The sequence below is a fragment of the Carcharhinus amblyrhynchos genome, chromosome 30 (genome assembly GCF_965287045.1).
Source record: "Carcharhinus amblyrhynchos chromosome 30, sCarAmb.v2.hapA, whole genome shotgun sequence".
Taxonomy (NCBI): Eukaryota; Metazoa; Chordata; class Chondrichthyes; order Carcharhiniformes; family Carcharhinidae; genus Carcharhinus; species Carcharhinus amblyrhynchos.
Window position 1 is genome coordinate 10,901,015 of NC_137353.1, and position 18,916 is coordinate 10,919,930.

Genomic DNA, 18,916 nt, shown 5'->3' on the forward strand with positions numbered 1-18,916 from the left:
GGGATGGATAGGATAGAGGTGGAGAGACTCTTCCCGCTCAAAAAAGACAGTAGGGCTAGGGGGCACAGCCTCAAGATAAAAGGGGGGAGGTTTAGAACGGAGTTGAGGAGGAACTTCTTCACTCAAAGGGTGGTGAATCTCTGGAATTCTCTGCCCGTTGAAGTGGTGGAGGCTGCCTCACTAAATATTTTTAAGACGCGGGTTGATGGGTTTTTGATAAGAGAGGGGATTAAGGGTTATGGGGAGAAAGCGGGAATGTGGAACTGAGCAGCGACAGATCAGCCATGATCTTATTGAATGGCGGGGCAGGCTCAAAGGGCTAGATGGCCTACTCCTACTCCTATTTCTTATGTTCTTATGTTCTTATGTATCCCTAGATGCTCTGGGAGGCTCAGGGGGGAATTGCAGATCCCCTAGCAGAGGTACTTGAATCATTAACAGCCACAGGCGAGGTGCCTGAAGATTGGAGGGTGGCAAATGGATACAAAATTGGCTTGCTGATAGAAGACAGGGTCGTTTTAGAGGGTTATTTTTCAAATTGGAGACCTGTGATCAGCGGTGTGCCTCAGTGGTCGATGTTGGGTCCACTGTTATTTGTCATTTATATTAATGATTTGGATGAAAATATAGAAGGCATGGTTAGTAAGTTTGCAAATGACACTAAGATTAATAGCATAGTAGACAGTGAAGGTTATCTAGGATTGCATTGGGATCTTGATCAATTGGGCCAGTGAGCTGATGGAGTTTAAGTTAGATAAATGTGAGGTGAAGCATTTTGGTAGATCGAATCAGAGCAGGACTTATTCAGTTGATGATAGGGCACTTGGGAGAGTTATAGAACAAAGATATAATGGTAAGGTTCATAGCTTCTTGAAAGCGGAGTCACAGGGTGGTGAAAAAGGCATTCAGCATGCTTGTTTTCATTGGTCAGAACACTGAACACAGGAGTTGGGACGTCTTGTTGAAGTTGTACAAGACATTGGAAAGGCCACACTTGGAAAATAAGTGTACAGTTCTGGTTACCCTATTATAGAAAAGATATTAAACTAGAAAGGGTACAGAAAACATTTACTGGGATGCTACCGGGACTTGATGGTTTGAGTTATAAGGAGACGTTGGATTGACTGGGACTTTTTTCCCTGGAGCATAGGAGGCTTAGAGGTGATCTTATAGACATCTATAAAATAATGAGGGGCATAAAATAGGGGCAACTTTTTCACATAGAGGATGGTGAGTGTCTGAAACGAGCTGCCAGAGGCAGCAGTAGAGGTGGGTATAATTTTGTCTTTCAAAAGGCATTTAGACAGTTACATGGGTAGGATGGGTATAGAGAGATATGAGCCAAACATGGGCAATTTGGACTAGCTTGGTGGTAAAAACTGGATGTCATGGACAAATTGGGCCGAAGGGCCTGTTTCCATGCTGTAAACCTCTATGACTCGATCTTATCTCCATGATTATACAAAATATTTTTCTGTTGCACATCTTTGTTATTCAACCCTGGTCTGTTACCAATTCAGTTATGGTTTCACTGAACGCCGGTGGATCAGCATCGTTCTGGCAGCAGTATTGAAGACTTGTGCTCCAGAATAGCCATGTCCTTCTGCAAGCTGTACCAGTGAAGCTACATTGCTGCATCTACGTGGTAATGTGGAAAATTGCCCAGATATGCCCATAGACAGAAATCAGGACAAATCCAACCCAACCTACTACCACTACCTCAGTCTATGCTTGATATGAGAAATATGGTCGACAATGCTTCCAGACAGCATTTACTCAGAACTAACAATCACACTGATGCTCAGTTTGGGCTGCGCCAGGGCCACTCTGCTCCTTACAGTCTTGGTCCAAATGTGGACAGAAGAATGTAAGCGATGAGGTGAGAGTGACTGCCCCTGACATCAAGGAAGCATGTGACCAAGTGTGGCATCAAGGCGCCCAAGCAAAATTGGCATCAATGGACTCAGGGGGAAAACTCTCCACTGGTTGGAGTCGTACCTATAGGAACATAGGAGCAGGAGTAGGCCATTCAGCCCATCGAGTCCATTCTGCCATTCAGTTAGATCATAACTGACCATCTATCTCAATGCCACTTTCCCATATTCCTTGTTGTCATTAGTATCTGGAAATCAATCTAATTTTGTCTTGCACATGCTCAATGACTGAGCTTCCAAAACCCTCTGGGATTGAGAATTCCCAAAGTTTCACCAGTATCTGAATGAAGAAATTCCTCCTCATCTCAGCATTAAATGGCCTACCCCTTATTCAGACACTGTGTCCCCTGATTCTACACTCACTAGCCTGGGGAAACTTCTTCCATATCCACGCTGCTACACCCTGTAAGAATTCTCTAAGTTTCAATGAGATCACCCTTCATTCTTTGAAGCTCCAGAGAATATAGAAGCCGTTTCCCCAATCTCACTTCATAAAACAATCCCGCCATCCCAAGGATTAACCTGGTGAACCTCCATTTCCGATTGTATCACAGCTTGGTACGGCTCCTGTTCTATCCAACACCACAGTAAACTACAAAGGATTATGAACGAAGCCGAGTCCATCACGCAAACCAGTCTCCCACCCACTGACACCGTCCGTACTTCCCGCTGCCCCAGAAAAGCAGCCACATAATCAAAGACCCCACACATCCCGGACATTCTCTCTTCCAACTTCTTCCATCGGGAAAAAGATACAAAAGTCTGAGGTCACACACCAACCAACTCAAAAACAGTTTCTTCCCTGCCACCATCAGATTTTTGAATGGACCTACCTTGCATTAAGCTGATCTTTCTCTACACCTTAGCTATGACTGTAACACTACATTCTGCACTCTCTCCTTCTCTTCTCTATGAACAGTATGTTTTGTCTGTATAGTATGCAAGAAACAATACTTTTCACTGCATACCATGTGACAATAATTAATCAAATCAAAGCAAAAAAATCTATTGTAAGTGTATCCCTTGTCAGGTAAAAGGTCCAAAGCTCTGCACAATTCTCCAGGTGAGATCTCACCAAGGATCTATACAACTTCAACAAGACATCTTTACACTTGTACTTAAAACCTCTTGCGATAAAGGGCAACATGCCGTTTGCCTTCTGAATTGTTTGCTGTTCGTTTTTAGTGGTTCATGAACAAGGTCACCCAGGTCTCTTTGGAAATCAACAATTTCTGTTCTCTCACCATTTAAGAAATACTCTATCTTTCTGTATATTGTTGGAGGTCAGGGACATCACTGTAAGAGCTCCTCAGACTAGTGTCCTAGGTCCAACCATCATCAGCTGCTTCATCAATAACTGTCCATCCATCATAAGCTCAATGGTAGGGATGTTCAGTGATGGTCGCACAATGTTCAGCTCCATTCGTGACTCCCCAGATACTGAAGCAATCCAGATCCATTTGTAGCAAGACCTGGACAGCATTCAAGTCTGGGTTATAAATGGCAATTTAGATTTCCACCACAGAAGTGCTAGGCAATGGTTATCTCCAAAAGGAAAGAAGCTATCTCTCCCTAAGATTAAATGGCATTACCATCACTGAATCCCTCATGATCAACATCTCAGAGGCTAACATTGACCAGGAATGAACTGGACCAGTCATATAAATACTGTGGCTATAAGTTGCTGGCAATTCTGTAATGAGTAACTCACTTCCTGAGTACCTAAAGCTTGTCCACCGTCTACATGGCACAAGTCAGGAGTGTGATGGAATACACTCCACTTGCCTAGAAGAGTGCAGCTCCAATAATACTCAAGGAACTCGATATCATCCATGACAAAGCAGCCCATTTGGCACCTCATCCACCACCTTGAACACTCACTCCATTCACCACTGACACACAGTGGCCACAGTGCACACTGTTAATGTCAGCGTTGTGCTTTAATAGAATACATGCTAAGTTGGTAATTGCTGCTACAATTGGGGACCAGTCAGGGCTTTATTATGAGACTATAAAAGGGTGTTGGGTGAACTGATAGGGTCTGTATTTATTCTGCAGTATTGGAAATGAACCTGTCTGAAGGCATAGGCTGCCTGCAGTCACTGTCTTTCCTCAGCCAGTGAGTAGGGGATTTAGCACGTACCATTCACAAAATGTACTATAGGAACTAACCAAGGCTTCCAAATCCACGACTACCACAATCTAGAAGGACAAGGATGGCAAACACATGGGAGTACCATCATCTGCAAGCTCCCCACCCCCCCCCCCAAGCCACACACCATCCTGACTTGGGAATACATCACCGTTTTTTCACTGTCACTGGGCAAAATCCTGGAACTCCCTCCATAACAGCACCACTTGGACTGTAACAGTTCGAGAATAGTCATGATGTGGAAATGCCGGCGTTGGACTGGGGTAAACACAGTAAAAAGTCTGACAACACCAGGTTTAAGTCCAACCAATTTATTTGATAGTAAATTCACTAGCTTTCGAGGTTTACATCTTCGTCAGGTGAATGGAGAGTTCTGGCCTCAGACAGAGCATATAAAGCACAGGCAGTTTACAATTACTGATCAGAATGTGAATCTTTACACCTAACCTGCTGTTCAAGTCTTAAAGTGGCCGACAATGTGAGTGGAAGGAGCACTGATCACAGGTTAAAGAGATGTGTATTGTCTCCAGACAGTACACATCAGTTACTGACAGCCAAGTTCCGCACACATGAGGACGGTCTCAACAGGGATCTTGGGTTCATGTCGCACTATCTGTAACCCCCGTGACTTGCCTGGGTTTGCAAAACCTCACTTACTGTACTGTCTGGAGACAATACACATCTCTTTAAACTGTGATCAGTGCTCCTTCCACTCACATTATCAGCCACTTCAGGTCTTGAACAGCAGGTTAGGTGTAAGGATTCGCATTCTAATCAGTAATCTCTAAACTGTCTGTGCTTTATATGCTCTGTCTGAGGCCAGAACTCTCCATTCACCTGACGAAGAGGGTGACCTCGAAAGCTAGTGAATTGACTATCAAATAAATCGGTTGGACTTAAACCTGGTGTTGTCAGACTTTTTACTGTGTTTACACAGTTCGAGAAGGCAGCTCACCACCACTTTCTCAAGGGCAATTAGTGATGGGCAATAAATGCTGGCCTAGCCAGCGACACCCACAGACCGCAAATTAATTTTAGAAAAGGCTGGCAGGGCTGAATGACTCACTCCATTCATATCTCATACAATCCACAGACATTTTCTGCCTCAGTGTCAGCCGTTCAGGAACCTCCATACCCTGCAGGGTATTTATCAATATCAGTCTATGCTTTTCTCACAACCCCCCCATTCATTTTCTGACCAAATATTTGTGAATTTGGGTCCAGCACTTGGCTGTTCTGCTACTCGAGCCCTATTTTGTCATCCAATAACATGGCTGCTTTATACCTCAACTCAACTTACTTACCCTGGGCCCTTTACTGAATGCAGATCTGTTGATATTGGCCAATTGACTCAGTATCTACAGCCTTTTGAGGTTTTCCCTACCCTTTTTGTGAAATAATTCTTCCTGACATTACCCCTGAATGGTCTAGCTCCAACTGAAAATTTTGTTCCCTTGTTCTGGATTTCCCCATGGAAAACATACTTTCTCCCTATCTACTAAAACTTTAAATGGTTTAATTAGATCACCCCTCAATCTTCTAAACATGACAGAAAACAAGTCAGATTTGTGCAATCTGGTTTCATAATTTAACCCTTTATATCATAGAATCCCTACAGTGCAGAAGGAGGCCACTTGGTTCATCAAACCTGCACTGAAACAATCCCACCCAGGTCCTGTCCTATCTCCATAACCCCATATTTTACTCTCCTAATCCCCCTGACATTAAAGGGCAATTTAGCATGGTCACTTAACCTAACCCGCACATCTTTGGACTGTGGGAGGAAACTCATGTAGACACAGGGAGAATGTGCAAACTCCACAGAGACAAGTCACCCGAAGCCCGAATTGAACCCAGGTCCCTGTGAAGCAGCATTGCTAATCACTGTGCCACCGTGCTGCCCCTGATGCTCTTCTGGTTTAACCTACACTGTAGTCTTTTAGGTGTTAAATATCCATCCCAGGGCTGGGGTCCAAAACTTAATTTTTTAACTTAACCTTTCATGGGATGTGGGCATCGCTGACTAGGCTGACTAGGGTTAGGTTGATTGAACATAAGGACTAGGAGCAGGAGTAGCCCCTCGAGCCTGCTGTGCCATTCAATAAGATCATGGGCTCAGCTTCACTTACCCGCCCACTCACCATTGCCCTTAATTCATTATTGTTTAAAAATTTATCTATCCTTGTCGTAAAAACATTGGCCATGCAAAACTACCCCTTATTGTCAGGGGGATTAGCAGGGTAAATACATGGGGTTACAGGGATAGGACCTGGATGGAATTGTTGTCAGTGCAGGATTGATAGGCCGAATGGCCTCTCTCTGCACTGTGGGTGCTGTGAGGCAGCAGTGCTAACCCACTGCTGTCTGCCAAATTTTCTGTCTTGTCTGTTGTGATTCCCACGGTGCGTGGGGTGGGAGATTTTGGCCTATGTTTCTCCCCAATGTGCTTCTATGCAATGAAAATAAACCCAGTTCGAAAAGTCCCTCAAAAATTCATAGAATCCCTAAGTGCAGAAAGAGGCCGTTCAGCCCATCGAGTCTGCTCTGACCACAATCCCACATAGGCCCTATCCCCATAACGCCACACATTTATTCTGGCTAGTCCCACCTGACACTGAGGGGAAATTTAGCATGGCCAATCCACCTAACTCACACATCATTGGACTGTGGAAGGAAACCGGAACACCCTGAAGAAACCCACACAGACACAGGGAGAACATGCAAACTCCACACAGACAGTGACCCAAGCCAGGAATTGAATCCAGGTCCCTGACACTATGAGGCAGCAGTACTATCACTGCACCACTGTGCTGCCCCTAGGTCTCGGTCCCAGGATTATTCTTAACCAGAATGCCACACACAATTCCACAAGTGGCTTCATACTGATCAACACAAGCCTAGGATGAATTATTTTCTTTGTGAGTCCAATACTCCAGACTGGTGTTCCAATATTCAATTGGGTTTCTAAACAGCTTCACATTGAGGAGATAATCTCAGCATTTATTTATCAATCACACCCATTCACACTTTTTTTTTACCTTTACTAATTGATACCCTGTTATCATACACATGTTTGCTGTCTCTGCTCCTGTATGTATTACTCCACACTTATCTACATTAAGCTCTTGTGCCGTTCCTTGAGCTAATGCTTTAATTGCTTTTTAATCAGCCTGAATGCCACTACCATTTCTTATATCAAGAGTTTAAACTCTGGGCACCGATTTCTGGGGCATGCTAAGATATCCTGGTCTTGAAGAGCAAAATTGTGTGATGTACTCCATCTTATCATGAAAAAGCGCATCAAACTTTGCAATTGCATCAATTATGAACAACCAAGATTTTTTCCTTATACATTTCTAATACTCAAATATACCTTATGATGTGATGAATGGGTCATATTTTCGGCACTTGAGATGGTTTGAATAATGTTTAAATGTTGGTTTTAAATCAGTCCCTTAAACCATACATCGTAAAAGGCATAAATGTGCATTTGTGTACATTTTTATATTGATGAATTGAGGTCAGTACAAAATATTTTTTGAGAAACTTGAATATCAATTATTTAGAACAGCTCTACAATGAATTCAAGCTCATTCTAATGTTTGCAATTTGTAAGAAATAAGATACAATATTAAAAATATCTAAGCACTGAAATGTTACACACAAACACAGCAATCCAATTCACATTAGTTATGCCAAGCAAGTTTTATCAAATAAATTCTCAGCAGAGAGCCCTTTGCTCCACACACTTACACTATGAATAGACTGTAGTTTCCAAATGATTTGGTAAATTTATCCGGTTAATGTTATTGTCTGGAGGACTTTGTGAGGAGTATCCAGATCAAATTCCTTAAAAATAACAAGGAATGCTCAATTTCCATATAACAGTCACCTCATGAATAACTCTCCAGTACAACAAACAACAGACATTGGAAGAGAATTTCCTGGAATGTTTAAGTGTAACCGGACTAGACGTGGGTAATATTTTCTGCTCAGGACACTTAAGTGTGATCGATTTAAGCATGGTAAGCAACGTTGCTCAACCAGTTATCCAGAAACCCAAGGTAATGCTCAGGGGACCTGGGTTCGAATCCCTAACACGTTCAATAAATTCAATAAAAAGTGGAACTAGAAATCTGAAGATGACCTTGAAACCAGTGTCGATTGTTGTAATGGCCAGCATGTCCTTCCTTAGGCATGGGACCAAAAACTGCTCACAATATTCTAAATGAAGTCTACACTTAACCAAAGTGCTGTCGGTCTCAGAATAGCTTCGATTTTTGGGGAACCCGTCCTCTGTCATGCATTCTGGAGATTATTCGAGGGATTGGCCTTCCCGACGGAAATACAGTTATTCCACATAGGAAATAGGGGAAGAGGCAAACGGGCAGGAACAAGAGGCTCTGAGAGTGAGTCACCAGAGCTGAAGCCCTGGTTATCATCCCTATTGGGGCATGAGATTTTCACTGCTTTTTTTTCTCCATTCACCTATTAACTGATAGGCCCTGCAGTAAATTCCCAGCAGGACGCTGGGCACAGAGCAGGTTTAAATCTTGATGTGACTTCTGCAAAGTGATCCAGAAAATTCAGGGCCACATCTGGCCAGAGGCATGACACCTGGCCTAGATTTCCATTCCTGAGTTGGGTGCGCAGAGTGGGGAAATTTGGCAGCTGTGCCAAACCCGACCTTCAAAGACGTCTGCCGGTTGGTAGGTCAGGTTTTTGGTCAGTGGGGATGGGCTGAAATAGGGGTCAGAGTGGGTGAACCCGGAACAAGAGCAGGGGCTGAAGTGCAGGAGTGGGCTGGGCGGAAGGTCTGCCTCAGCGCACCAGCATTGTGTTTAAATAAAAGATCAAACTAAAATGCAGATCTCATCCCTTCCTCCATATCCTCCCTATGCCCCATCTATGCCAACCCATACTAACTCATGATCCTGCCCATGCACTACGGTCTTACATACGCACCATGCCAGCCCATGCCCCTCCACCATTCTCTATGGCTCCTCATATACTGTTTGTCAACCTATGTTTATCTACCCCTCATAACCTCAATGCCAACTCATGAGCGCCACCTTACCTTACACCCTTCATGCAAAGTGAACAATATCCTTAGACACTATCTTGACAGGTTTGACACTTCCTTGACAGTTCACTGACAGCTAGACAGTTCTTCGACAGTTTAAGTGCCAATGAGTTTGTGCATAACAGGTGCGTTATCATGTCTAATTTTAACAATCCCCAAAGGTGTTTTACCTTTCCCAAAGTGTGGCTTACTTCTCCCAAAGGTGTCCCCGGACCCTATCCAGATGAATACTCTACCTCTCCAAATGAATCCACCAAGTTTAGATTTCCTCGTACCTCTTCTAATCTGCATACTCTGGGTTTCACACTCCTGATCTTCCAAGAATCCACTTCATTGGAGGCAGCTGGTGACTAAAATGGCCACCTGCCTTGTAACTCATGTATGTGTGAAACCACTGACATAATTCTCCTCCCACATCCCTCCCCCAACAAAGATGGGCGATGCCGTGTTCAGGGGACAGTATCTTCGGGCATTTCCACCATGAGTTAAAGAGCCTCTCTGTCATGGTGCAAGCCTGGACCTCCACCTTGTACTGAGGAACATTCAATGCTTTCTGCATTATCCACAATAATGGAGCGCCCTTTCTGTCCCTGCCGTCAATCACTGTCAATAAAATGTCCAACCAGACTCCTGAACTAGACCATCAGTGACCATCTGGCAATGAAAGACAATGCAGCAAAAGATCAGAATGAGCTGAAGTGTCCAGAAGGACTCTGTGGTTCTGAATGGATACAGTAAGGGTGTGTACATCTCAAGACTCACTCTGCGTCGCTGCTCCTCCTCCTCTTGGATCTTCACCTGCAGTCTCCGCGCCATCATCTTCCTCTTCCAGTCTGGGATCGGGATCCCCTCCTCGTCGTGAGTCGGGACCAGAGGCTCGGCATCCAACTCTGTTTCTGATGGTGGCTGAGAAAGGCAGCAGGAAAGTAGAACTGCATTCAGCATCCATTCAAAGTAGGAATATAAAGGAACAAGGAGGAGGCCATTCAACACCTCGGTCCAGTTCCACTCAGTCCTGGGCCTGTCCCACAAGACAGAGTCTAAAATCGTGACTAGGAAGAACTGAATAGCCAGTAGAGAGAAGAGGCCGTCTGTGGTCAGCATGGACGCAGTCTCATGGGCCGAAATCTTATTACCGTTCACACTGGCAGGATTTTCCCATCCCGTTGCAGTGAATGGAGATTTGGCCAGAGGCCAAATTCTCCAAACTCGCTGCAACAGGAGCGTGGCGTGAACAGCCGGTAAGATCATGCCCTTGGATTCAATCAGATAGCACAGAAAGAGATCAGTCGGCCCACTATCCTGTGCACACTTTGAGAGAGCCATCCAGTTATCCCACTCACCTGCCTTTCCCTGGAATTCTGCAATCTTTCCCTTCACGGATATATCCAATTCCCTTCTGCAAGATACAACTGAAACTGCATTGGGCCTATCGCTCTTTCAGGCAGTGTGTTCCTGAGCGTTGACTTATCTTAGAAGGCAGGAAAATCCTCTTCGTGTAGAGAAATGGAAGTTTCCGGAATTTACCCTGCCCACCCCTTAGGCCTATCGGTTCAGTCAGAAACAGTGGCAATTTTCAAGATTCGATCGAACAGATGAATGACGGCAAAACGATTGAAGAGATTTGGGAAGGGTGGGATGGGGGTAACCGTGGTTGGAACTGTTTGCTCGAGTGGTGGATAAGCACTGACACAAATTAGATGGGCTGAATGGCCCATTTTCATGTTGTTACCTTTTCCGTATTGAACTGCACGCTAGGAAACAAGACTTATTTGATGTTTTTTACAATCTTGCTTGGCATAACTGTAAGAAATTACACTTCAGTCGCCTTCGCCCTCCTCACGGAGCTTTTGATTTTCCCTCAGATTGCTCTTAGCTCAAATATGTTTTGGTGCGACCAATCACGGTCTCATCAATCCTGAAGGCGATCAAAAAAGACACGGTGACGAGGGCGCTGGGCACAACGCTACAATAAGGGTGTGTACGTCCTAAAACTCACTCTGCGTCGCTGCTCCTCCTCCTCCTGGATTTTCACCTGCAGCTTCCGCGCCATCACCTGTCTCTTCCACTCCGGGATTGAGTTCCCCTGCTCGTCATGCGTCGGAATGAGAGACTCGACGTCCAATGTCGGTGATGTCGCAATGCCATTGACGACTGGTTCAGTCGGGCTGCCCCCCTGGCGTTTTGTGCCCGGGTGCTCAGGCTGTGGCGCAACAGACAAAACAAAGACAAGTTTGGTGAGGTTGGACAGTTGTTAAGTACAAAGAGCAAAGAAAGTTATAGCACAGTAACAGGCCATTCGGCCCTCCAAGCCTGCACCGACCATGCTGCCCCAAACCCCCTACTGTTCCGGGGACCATATCCCTCTTTCCCATCCTATTCATGTATTTGTCAGGACACCCCTTAAAGTCATTATCGTATCTGCTTCCTCTACCCCCCCCCCCAGGCAATGAGATCCAGGCACCCACCACCCTCTGTGCAAAAAATCTGCCTCACACATCTCCTTTAAACCTTGCCCCTCAAACCTGTGCCCCCTAGCAATTGACTCTTCCGCCCTGGGAAAATGCTTCTGATTATCCACTCTGTCCATGCCTCTCATAGTCTTGTAGACTTCTACCAGGTCATCCCACAACTTCCATCACTGCAGTGAGAACAAACCAAGTGTCTCCAACCTTTCCTCATAACTAATGCCCTCCAGGCAACATTCCAGTAAATCTTTTCTGTACCGTCTCCAAAGCCCCCACATCCTTCTGGTAGTGTGGCAACCAGAATTGAATACTATATTCCAAGTGTGGCCTAACTAGGGTTCAATAAAGCTGCAACATGACTTGCCAATGAAGACAAGCATGCCATATGCCTTCCTGACTACCTTCTCCACCTGCATTGCCACTTTCAGTCACTTGTGTACCTCTACACCCAGATCCCTTTGCCTATCAATACTCATAAGGGTTCTGCCATTTACTGTCTATTCCCTATCTGTATTACTCCTCCCAAAATGCAATCCCTCACATTTGTACGGTTTCTGATCTGCGGAGGGTCAACGCAATGTCTTTCCTCTCTGATATCACTTACCGTGGCCCCAGAGCTTGCGTAGACCACTGTGCACCCTTTACTCTGCACAGTTGGCTTCAGATTCTTCCCAGCTTTAATCTCAGCCAGTAACTCAGAGTTATCGCCAGTGGGGGACATCATGTTGAAAGATTTTGTACCTGTGGGGAATGAAGGTGAGAAGTTGGAGATCACCGGATGGTATTCTGTGAGCAGTTCCACTCTCGCACAGCAGACTTCAAACTGTTAAAACTCCTGGTGTACGTCAGTCCTCATCTCTGAGTCTCACTGTCACTTTTGTTTGGTTTGAAGTTAAAAACTCTTGGCATTGCTCTCCGAGTCAATGCAGAATTAAAATTGTTGCAGTGTTTAACAGGCTGCCAATTCGCGACAAGCTTGTCCTCTGCTGCTGCTGTAGACCCCTGAACATCCTTTCATACCAGGCCAAATAGCTCCATGGAAACACAAGGAAATGGGACAACTGGTTGAGGAGAATGAATCTAGAACTGCTTCATTATCACCGTGACACAGCTCCCCTGTAAAACCTAGCTTTAAAACCCAGTTTTAATGTTCCCAAAACAAGGAGACATTAACATACAATGTCTCCTTGTTTTGGGATCGTTTCTTGTGCATTTTAACACTGCTATGTGATTCACATATATCTTTAGTTACCCACCCCTGGATGAAACGGGGGCATTTTGAATCATAATATCCCTACAGTGCAGAAGGAAGCCATTTGGGCCATCGAACCTGTACCCGCAACAATCCCACCCAGGCTTCAGCCCCGTAACCCCATGTATTTACCCTGCTAACCTCCCTGACACTAAGGGGCAATTTATCCTGGCCAATCAATCTAACCCGCATATCTTTGAACAGTGGGAGAAAACCAAAGATATGTAGGCTTGATGTTTGCGTTATGGGAAAGGGCCTGGTTAAGGTACACTGTCAGAGAGAGTCACTGCAGACTCAGTGGATCGAATGGCCTCCTTCTGCACTGTAGGGATTCTGTTCTATTCCTGGCAGCCTTTGAGAACACAGCTAGCATGAGTGGATACACTGGCTACCTGTTGCATGTGAACAGGTATTCCTAGTATTCTCCTGCCTTCACTCCTCTGGGGAAATAGCCCAGGTCTTGCATGGAGCCAAACGGTGTGAGACTTTGTACCCACCTGTATCTGTAATTATCCCAATCGAGAGCTAAAATTCCCCTCTTTATGCTTTTTAAGTCAATCATACAGCAGCACTCCCAATCATATCTGTTAAACCTGTATTAAAGCCACATCAAGCTCTCTCTTGCTGATGTTCCCTTTGAAAAGTGACAAGTAGCATTAGAATCCTCAATCTCACCTACAATAGGTAGCAATCTGCTCCCTTCGAAAGGCATCAACAGATCCTGAAACACTTACTTTCACCTGAACTCTGTTCTACAACCCCGGTACCTGTGTGTAGATTGTCTTGTTTAATCTCTAACCTTGCTCAAGACGTGTGTGTTTTGTGCTTGAGGCTGCTTGTTCTATAGCTCATTGTCCCAGTGAAATACCTTGTCTTCATTCACCTTTTCTTCCACTATTTTGAAGACACCCTCTTTTCTCTGGTGCAAATAAATTAAATCACTGGAGCCTTTTCTCACAACCTCGAACCACAGAAAGAATAAAAGGCTCGAAAGGCACGGAAGAAAGACATTAATATGTGTGATTCCTGATAGACTGTGACCTACGAGGGAGATGCAATAGGGGCAACTGCAAGGGTTGTTCCAAAGGGATGTGGGAAAGGACTTTGAAAACTTTACATCCAGGTCCTTAACATTTTAAATCCTAGCGGAAGGTGGTTGAATTCTTAAAGAGCTTTATGTTAATCAGTGTCACATCATGGGTAGACTCAGTGCCAGACGGGCTATGTAACCAGCAGTTTAGTCAGTTAATACTGGGCAAGGCAGCAGGTATCTAACTTTGTAAAATGGGCTATGTCCGTGTGAAGTCACATCCGGTAACGGAAGTGCCATTCTATTTAAAATATATTCAGTCGGGCAGCATGGTCGGTGCAGGCTTGGAGGGCCAAAGGGCCTGTTCCTGTGCTGTAACGTTCTTTGATCATATATGGACTTTGTTAAAAATCGTCAGCAAAAGATTTTCATACAAGTGATTTGTGCGTCCACTATAAATTTCACTGTTTTATTCGACCCATCGATTTCTAATGAGCTGCTAAATGTTAATTTCAGGAATGTTAAACAGTGTACCCCAGGTATTGCTGCAAACCTTCAGTCCACTTTAGTCAAAATCCGTGAGCGTAGGTATTGAAGAAAGCCTTCCAACAATGGGAAGTAAGATTAATCAATTAATAGGTCACGATTGGTTATTCTGCGTGGGAAAGCTAGATTTGAACCAGGAAGCCTTTTCATCTGAACAACATCATGGAACTTGAGAGCTTGTTTATTGATTTTTAAAATCTGGTCACAAGAGACTTGTTCTAATCATCTTATGCCTTTGTACGCATATGTTGGCACTGCTGCCTCACAGCGCCAAGGACCTGTGTTCAATTCTGGCCTTGGCTGACTGTCTGTGTGGAGTTTGCACGTTCTCCCCATGACTGCGTGGGTTTCCTCTGGGTGCTGTGGTTTCTTCCCGCAGTCCGAAAGATGTGCTGGTTAAGGTGTATTGCCCATGCTAAATTCCCCCTCAGTGTACCCGAACAGGCACCAGAGTGTGGTGGCCAGGGGATTTTCACAATAGCTTCACTGCAGCACTGAGGTAAGCCTACTTGTGACACTAATAAATAAACTTTAACAGGCTATAGTGCGTGCAAAAGAAAATGAATGCATATCATCAAATACCTGGCCGTCAGATTGATTTTTCAACAGTCAAATCTGTGTCCAAACAGGTGACAATATTCTAGACAAACCCCTTCCTGAGTAGTTCAGGATCTGAGGTGGATGTTGGCAGGGCTGAGCTTGTTGCACAATGACTGATGTGCCAACCCCCAGTGGAAAAGAAGCAGCCATTAGGTGGAGTTTTATGATTCAATCTATTGAGAATCAGCACTAATTGGAAGCCTTATTGAGTGGCTGCCAGACTGCAGCAACCCTAAGCTGCCACGTTAACTGACGTGTACATTAATGTTGACAAAGCTGCACGTATAAAGTGTATTTCCGTGGGGAAATTTCAAGGTAGGTTTCCCGTCGCTGTTTACAGTTTTAGCAATCTGGAATCAGGGCCTCAAAATTTCTTGTCGCTCTTTATGAAGAACAAGCGAGGATTTAATCCTTCTTCCCCCACCTCCTCATCCAGAAATCAACTCATTAGGGGCATGGCACAGTGGTATTGTTGCTGGGCTAGTAACCCAGAGACCCAAGGTAATGGGTTCAGATCCCACCATGGCAGATGGTGAAATCTGAATTCAATAAAAATCTGGAAGTTTACTGACGACCATGAAACCATTGCCGATTGTTGGAAAAATTCATCTGGTTCACTAACGTCCTTCAGGGAAAGAAATCTGCTGTCCTTACCTGGTCTGGCCTACATGTAACTCCAGATCCACAGCAATGTGGTTGACTCTTAAATGCCTCCCCAAGGACATTTAGGGGATAGCAAATTGCTGGTCCAGCCAGGGAAACCCAAACCCATTGAAAAAAATTTAAAAAGTAAATATATTATTCTGTGTATCGTTCTGCACACACAGAAACAAAGCATTTCTGTGAGTGAGCTGGACTGGGCACACTTGCCTCTGGGATAGAATAATGTGAAGATGCCAGCATTAGACTGGGATGGGCACAGTAAGAAGTCTCACAACACCAAATTAAAGTCCAACAGGTTTATTTGGTATCGTGAGCTTTCGGAGTGCTGCTTCCTTCATCAGTGCTCCGAAAGCTCGTGACACCTAATAAACCTGTTGGACTTTAACCTGGTGTTGTGGGACTTCTTACTGGGGCACAAGGCTGTGGATTCAGTAAGAGTTGAGCAGCATAAAATGAAGGTTCAGTTCCTGATTTCTGCAAGGATAGCTGAAATCACATAGGGCAGACTAACAGAGTTACAAATTCACCAACACCTCTGGATTAGGGCATGGACATACCTGAGGTGCAGCATGCTTGGGAGGGAAAAAGTGCCTGTGGTTCCAAAGATTCTTCACCACTGGGGTTTTTTAACTTCTGGATCAGTTGTAGACTAATGAAATTGATTGACAGGATTAGCTAATGACTTGGTTGGCATTGTTTTGTGGAACCTGCCAGGATAGTGGAAGGTGCATTCAACAAATTCTGGTCTTTTATTGCCTAATTGTAAAATCATAGATTCCCAAAATGCAGAAGAGGCCATTCAGCCCATTGAGTCTGCACTGGCTCTCTGACAGAATATCTTACCCAGGTGCTCTTCCCTGCCCTATCCATGGCTAATCCGTCTAACCTGCAAATCTTGGGACACTGAGAGGCATTTTAGCATGGCCAATCCACCTAATCCGCACATCTTTGGACTGTGGGGGGAAACTGGAGCGCCTGGAGGAAACCCACGCATTCACGGGGAGAATCCACACAAACAGTGAACTGAGGCTGGAATTGAACCCAGGTCCCTGGTGCTGTGAGGCAGAAGTGCTAACCACTGTGCCACCGCAGTAATGGATGAGGCACCAGAAAGGCAACAGTGGAACTGCTCAGTACCCCAGCAGCATCGGGGAAATGGAGTGACATTCGGAAGTAACATTAATGCACAGTTCATGCATATATATGAATAGACACAGAACTGCTCTTTTCCTGATCAAATGGCATTGCACTGCCGGCAGTATAACTCAGTGCTCACACAAAGCAACAGACACTAGTGTACCTAGCAATTGGCTCAGTAAATTTGACAGCTTGTGGATTCCAGTCCCACATTCCGAAAAGTGAATACCAAATCTCAGCGGACCGTTCAGGGCAGCACTGAGACAGTTCCCCGCTGTTGGAGACACTGGGTGGAAATTTCCCATCCCACTCAAAACGGGAATCGTACTGGGCAGGACGGAAAATTCTGTGCATCAAAAGGTCCGTCGACCTTGGGTGGGAATCTGCGGTCTTGCAGTACAGGCGGCCGGATAATCCCAGCCTCTCTCTTTCAGATTCCACTGAGTGGTCTCATCTCCCCTCTCAGATCAGCTTTCCAAATACTCTGTTCAAAAAGGAGCAGGAAAGATTGCCCCGTGTCTACTTCCTTAATTCATCTGTGGGACATAGCCGTCACTGGCTGGGCCAGCATTTATTGCCCATCCCTAGTTGCCCGAGGGCAATTTAGTGTCAACTACATTGCTGTGGCTCTGGAGTCACATGTAGGCCAGACCAAGTAAGGACAGCAGATTTCCTTCCTTGAAGGACATTCCCCCAGTGGGTTAGGTGGATTGGCCATGCTAAATTGCTCCTTAGTGTCAGGGGATTAGCAAGGGCAAATACATGGAGTAATGGGGGATTGGAGCCATTGCAGACTGGATAGGCCAAATTGTCTTCTTCTGCACTGTTGGGATTCTATGATTGAACCAGACAGGTTTTCCAACAATCGACAATGATTTCATGGTTATCAGTCAATTCCTAATTCCAGATATTATTTATTGAATGCAAATTCCACCATCTGCGGTGGTGGGATTCGAACCCGGGTCCCCAGAGAATTAGCTGAATGTCTGGATTAATATCTACTGATAATATCACTAGGCCATCGCTTCATCTTGGCTAATAGTCGTCACCGAAGCAAAGATCATCAAGTCATTTAACTCATCGCTGCTTTTGGGAGTGTGTCGCGTGCAAAATTGCTGAAAGTACATCATTTGCCAGAAAGCCGTTTGGGATATTTCAAGGATGTGAAAGATGCTCCTTTCTCGTTCAATTTTACCCACACCAAACTCCGACCTGCGCTACAATAAGACCACTGCATACACCAAAAAGCTAACAGGCCATTGTAGATTCCAGCCTTTTGTGCTTCAGCCTGCTGTTAGTATACAAATGAATAAATGATACTTTAAACACCCCCAAACAGGACGTTCAAAGCAGCCAGGTGACTGCCTTAATCTGGCAAGAGGTTACTGGAGTCGTACAGAATGGATTCCATTCATTATTTACTAGCCCAGAGATTGAAAACAACAGCTTCAACCTACACGCATTATGTCAGAAGCTTTTGCGACAGATGTCCAGCCACCCAGGGTAATTCTGAGTTAAACCAACCCACAGACAACAAGAGGTCTAATCCACAGAAACAAGACTCAATCAACCCAAATCAAATATTAATCGAGTGAATTGTGAAACGCAGCTTTGCCTAACTTTACTAGGTGGTGAGGAGGACAAATCTTAACAGCTGGCTGGCAATCGTGCCTCAGCTCAATAAATACTGCAGAGGACTATATTTTTGCTGCCCCCTACCCCCCTCCAGTTTCCCCCTTCCTTTTCGCACCTCATGACTGTCTGTGTGAAGTTTGTACATTCTCCCCGTGTCTGCTTGGGTTCCCTCAGGGTACTCTGGTTTCCTCCCAAAGTCCAACGATGTGAGGGTTAACTGGCCATGCTAAATTGATGCCTAGTGTCAGGGGGATTTGCAGGGTAGATATGTGGGGTTACAGGAATAGGGCCTGGATGGAATTATGGTACCACGAAACTCTTATCAAGCGACCATTGTGAGTGAATGTCTGGCTCCCATCAGGAAGGGGAGGGATGGAAATGGGGTTGGAGAGGGAATAGTTCACCAGGAGTGCTGG

At 45.0% G+C, this 18,916-nt stretch overlaps 1 protein-coding gene across 7 annotated transcripts in view; it reads right to left on the minus strand.

Annotated features, from left to right (window-relative positions):
• The window catches only part of espn (espin), a 161,988-nt gene that overhangs the window by 28,327 nt on the left and 114,745 nt on the right, over nucleotides 1–18,916 (minus strand). For 4 of the 7 annotated variants that reach the window (XM_080215478.1, XM_080215477.1, XM_080215476.1 and 1 more), the window contains 2 exons: nucleotides 12,242–12,378; nucleotides 11,169–11,372 (listed from right to left, as the gene is read on the minus strand). In XM_080215478.1, the coding sequence (XP_080071604.1) occupies nucleotides 11,169–11,372; nucleotides 12,242–12,378 (341 nt within the window). Of the gene's footprint in view, nucleotides 1–9,931; nucleotides 10,076–11,168; nucleotides 11,373–12,241; nucleotides 12,379–18,916 lie in introns of all 7 variants that reach the window. The other 3 variants (XM_080215475.1, XM_080215474.1, XM_080215480.1) reach the window with 1 other exon arrangement.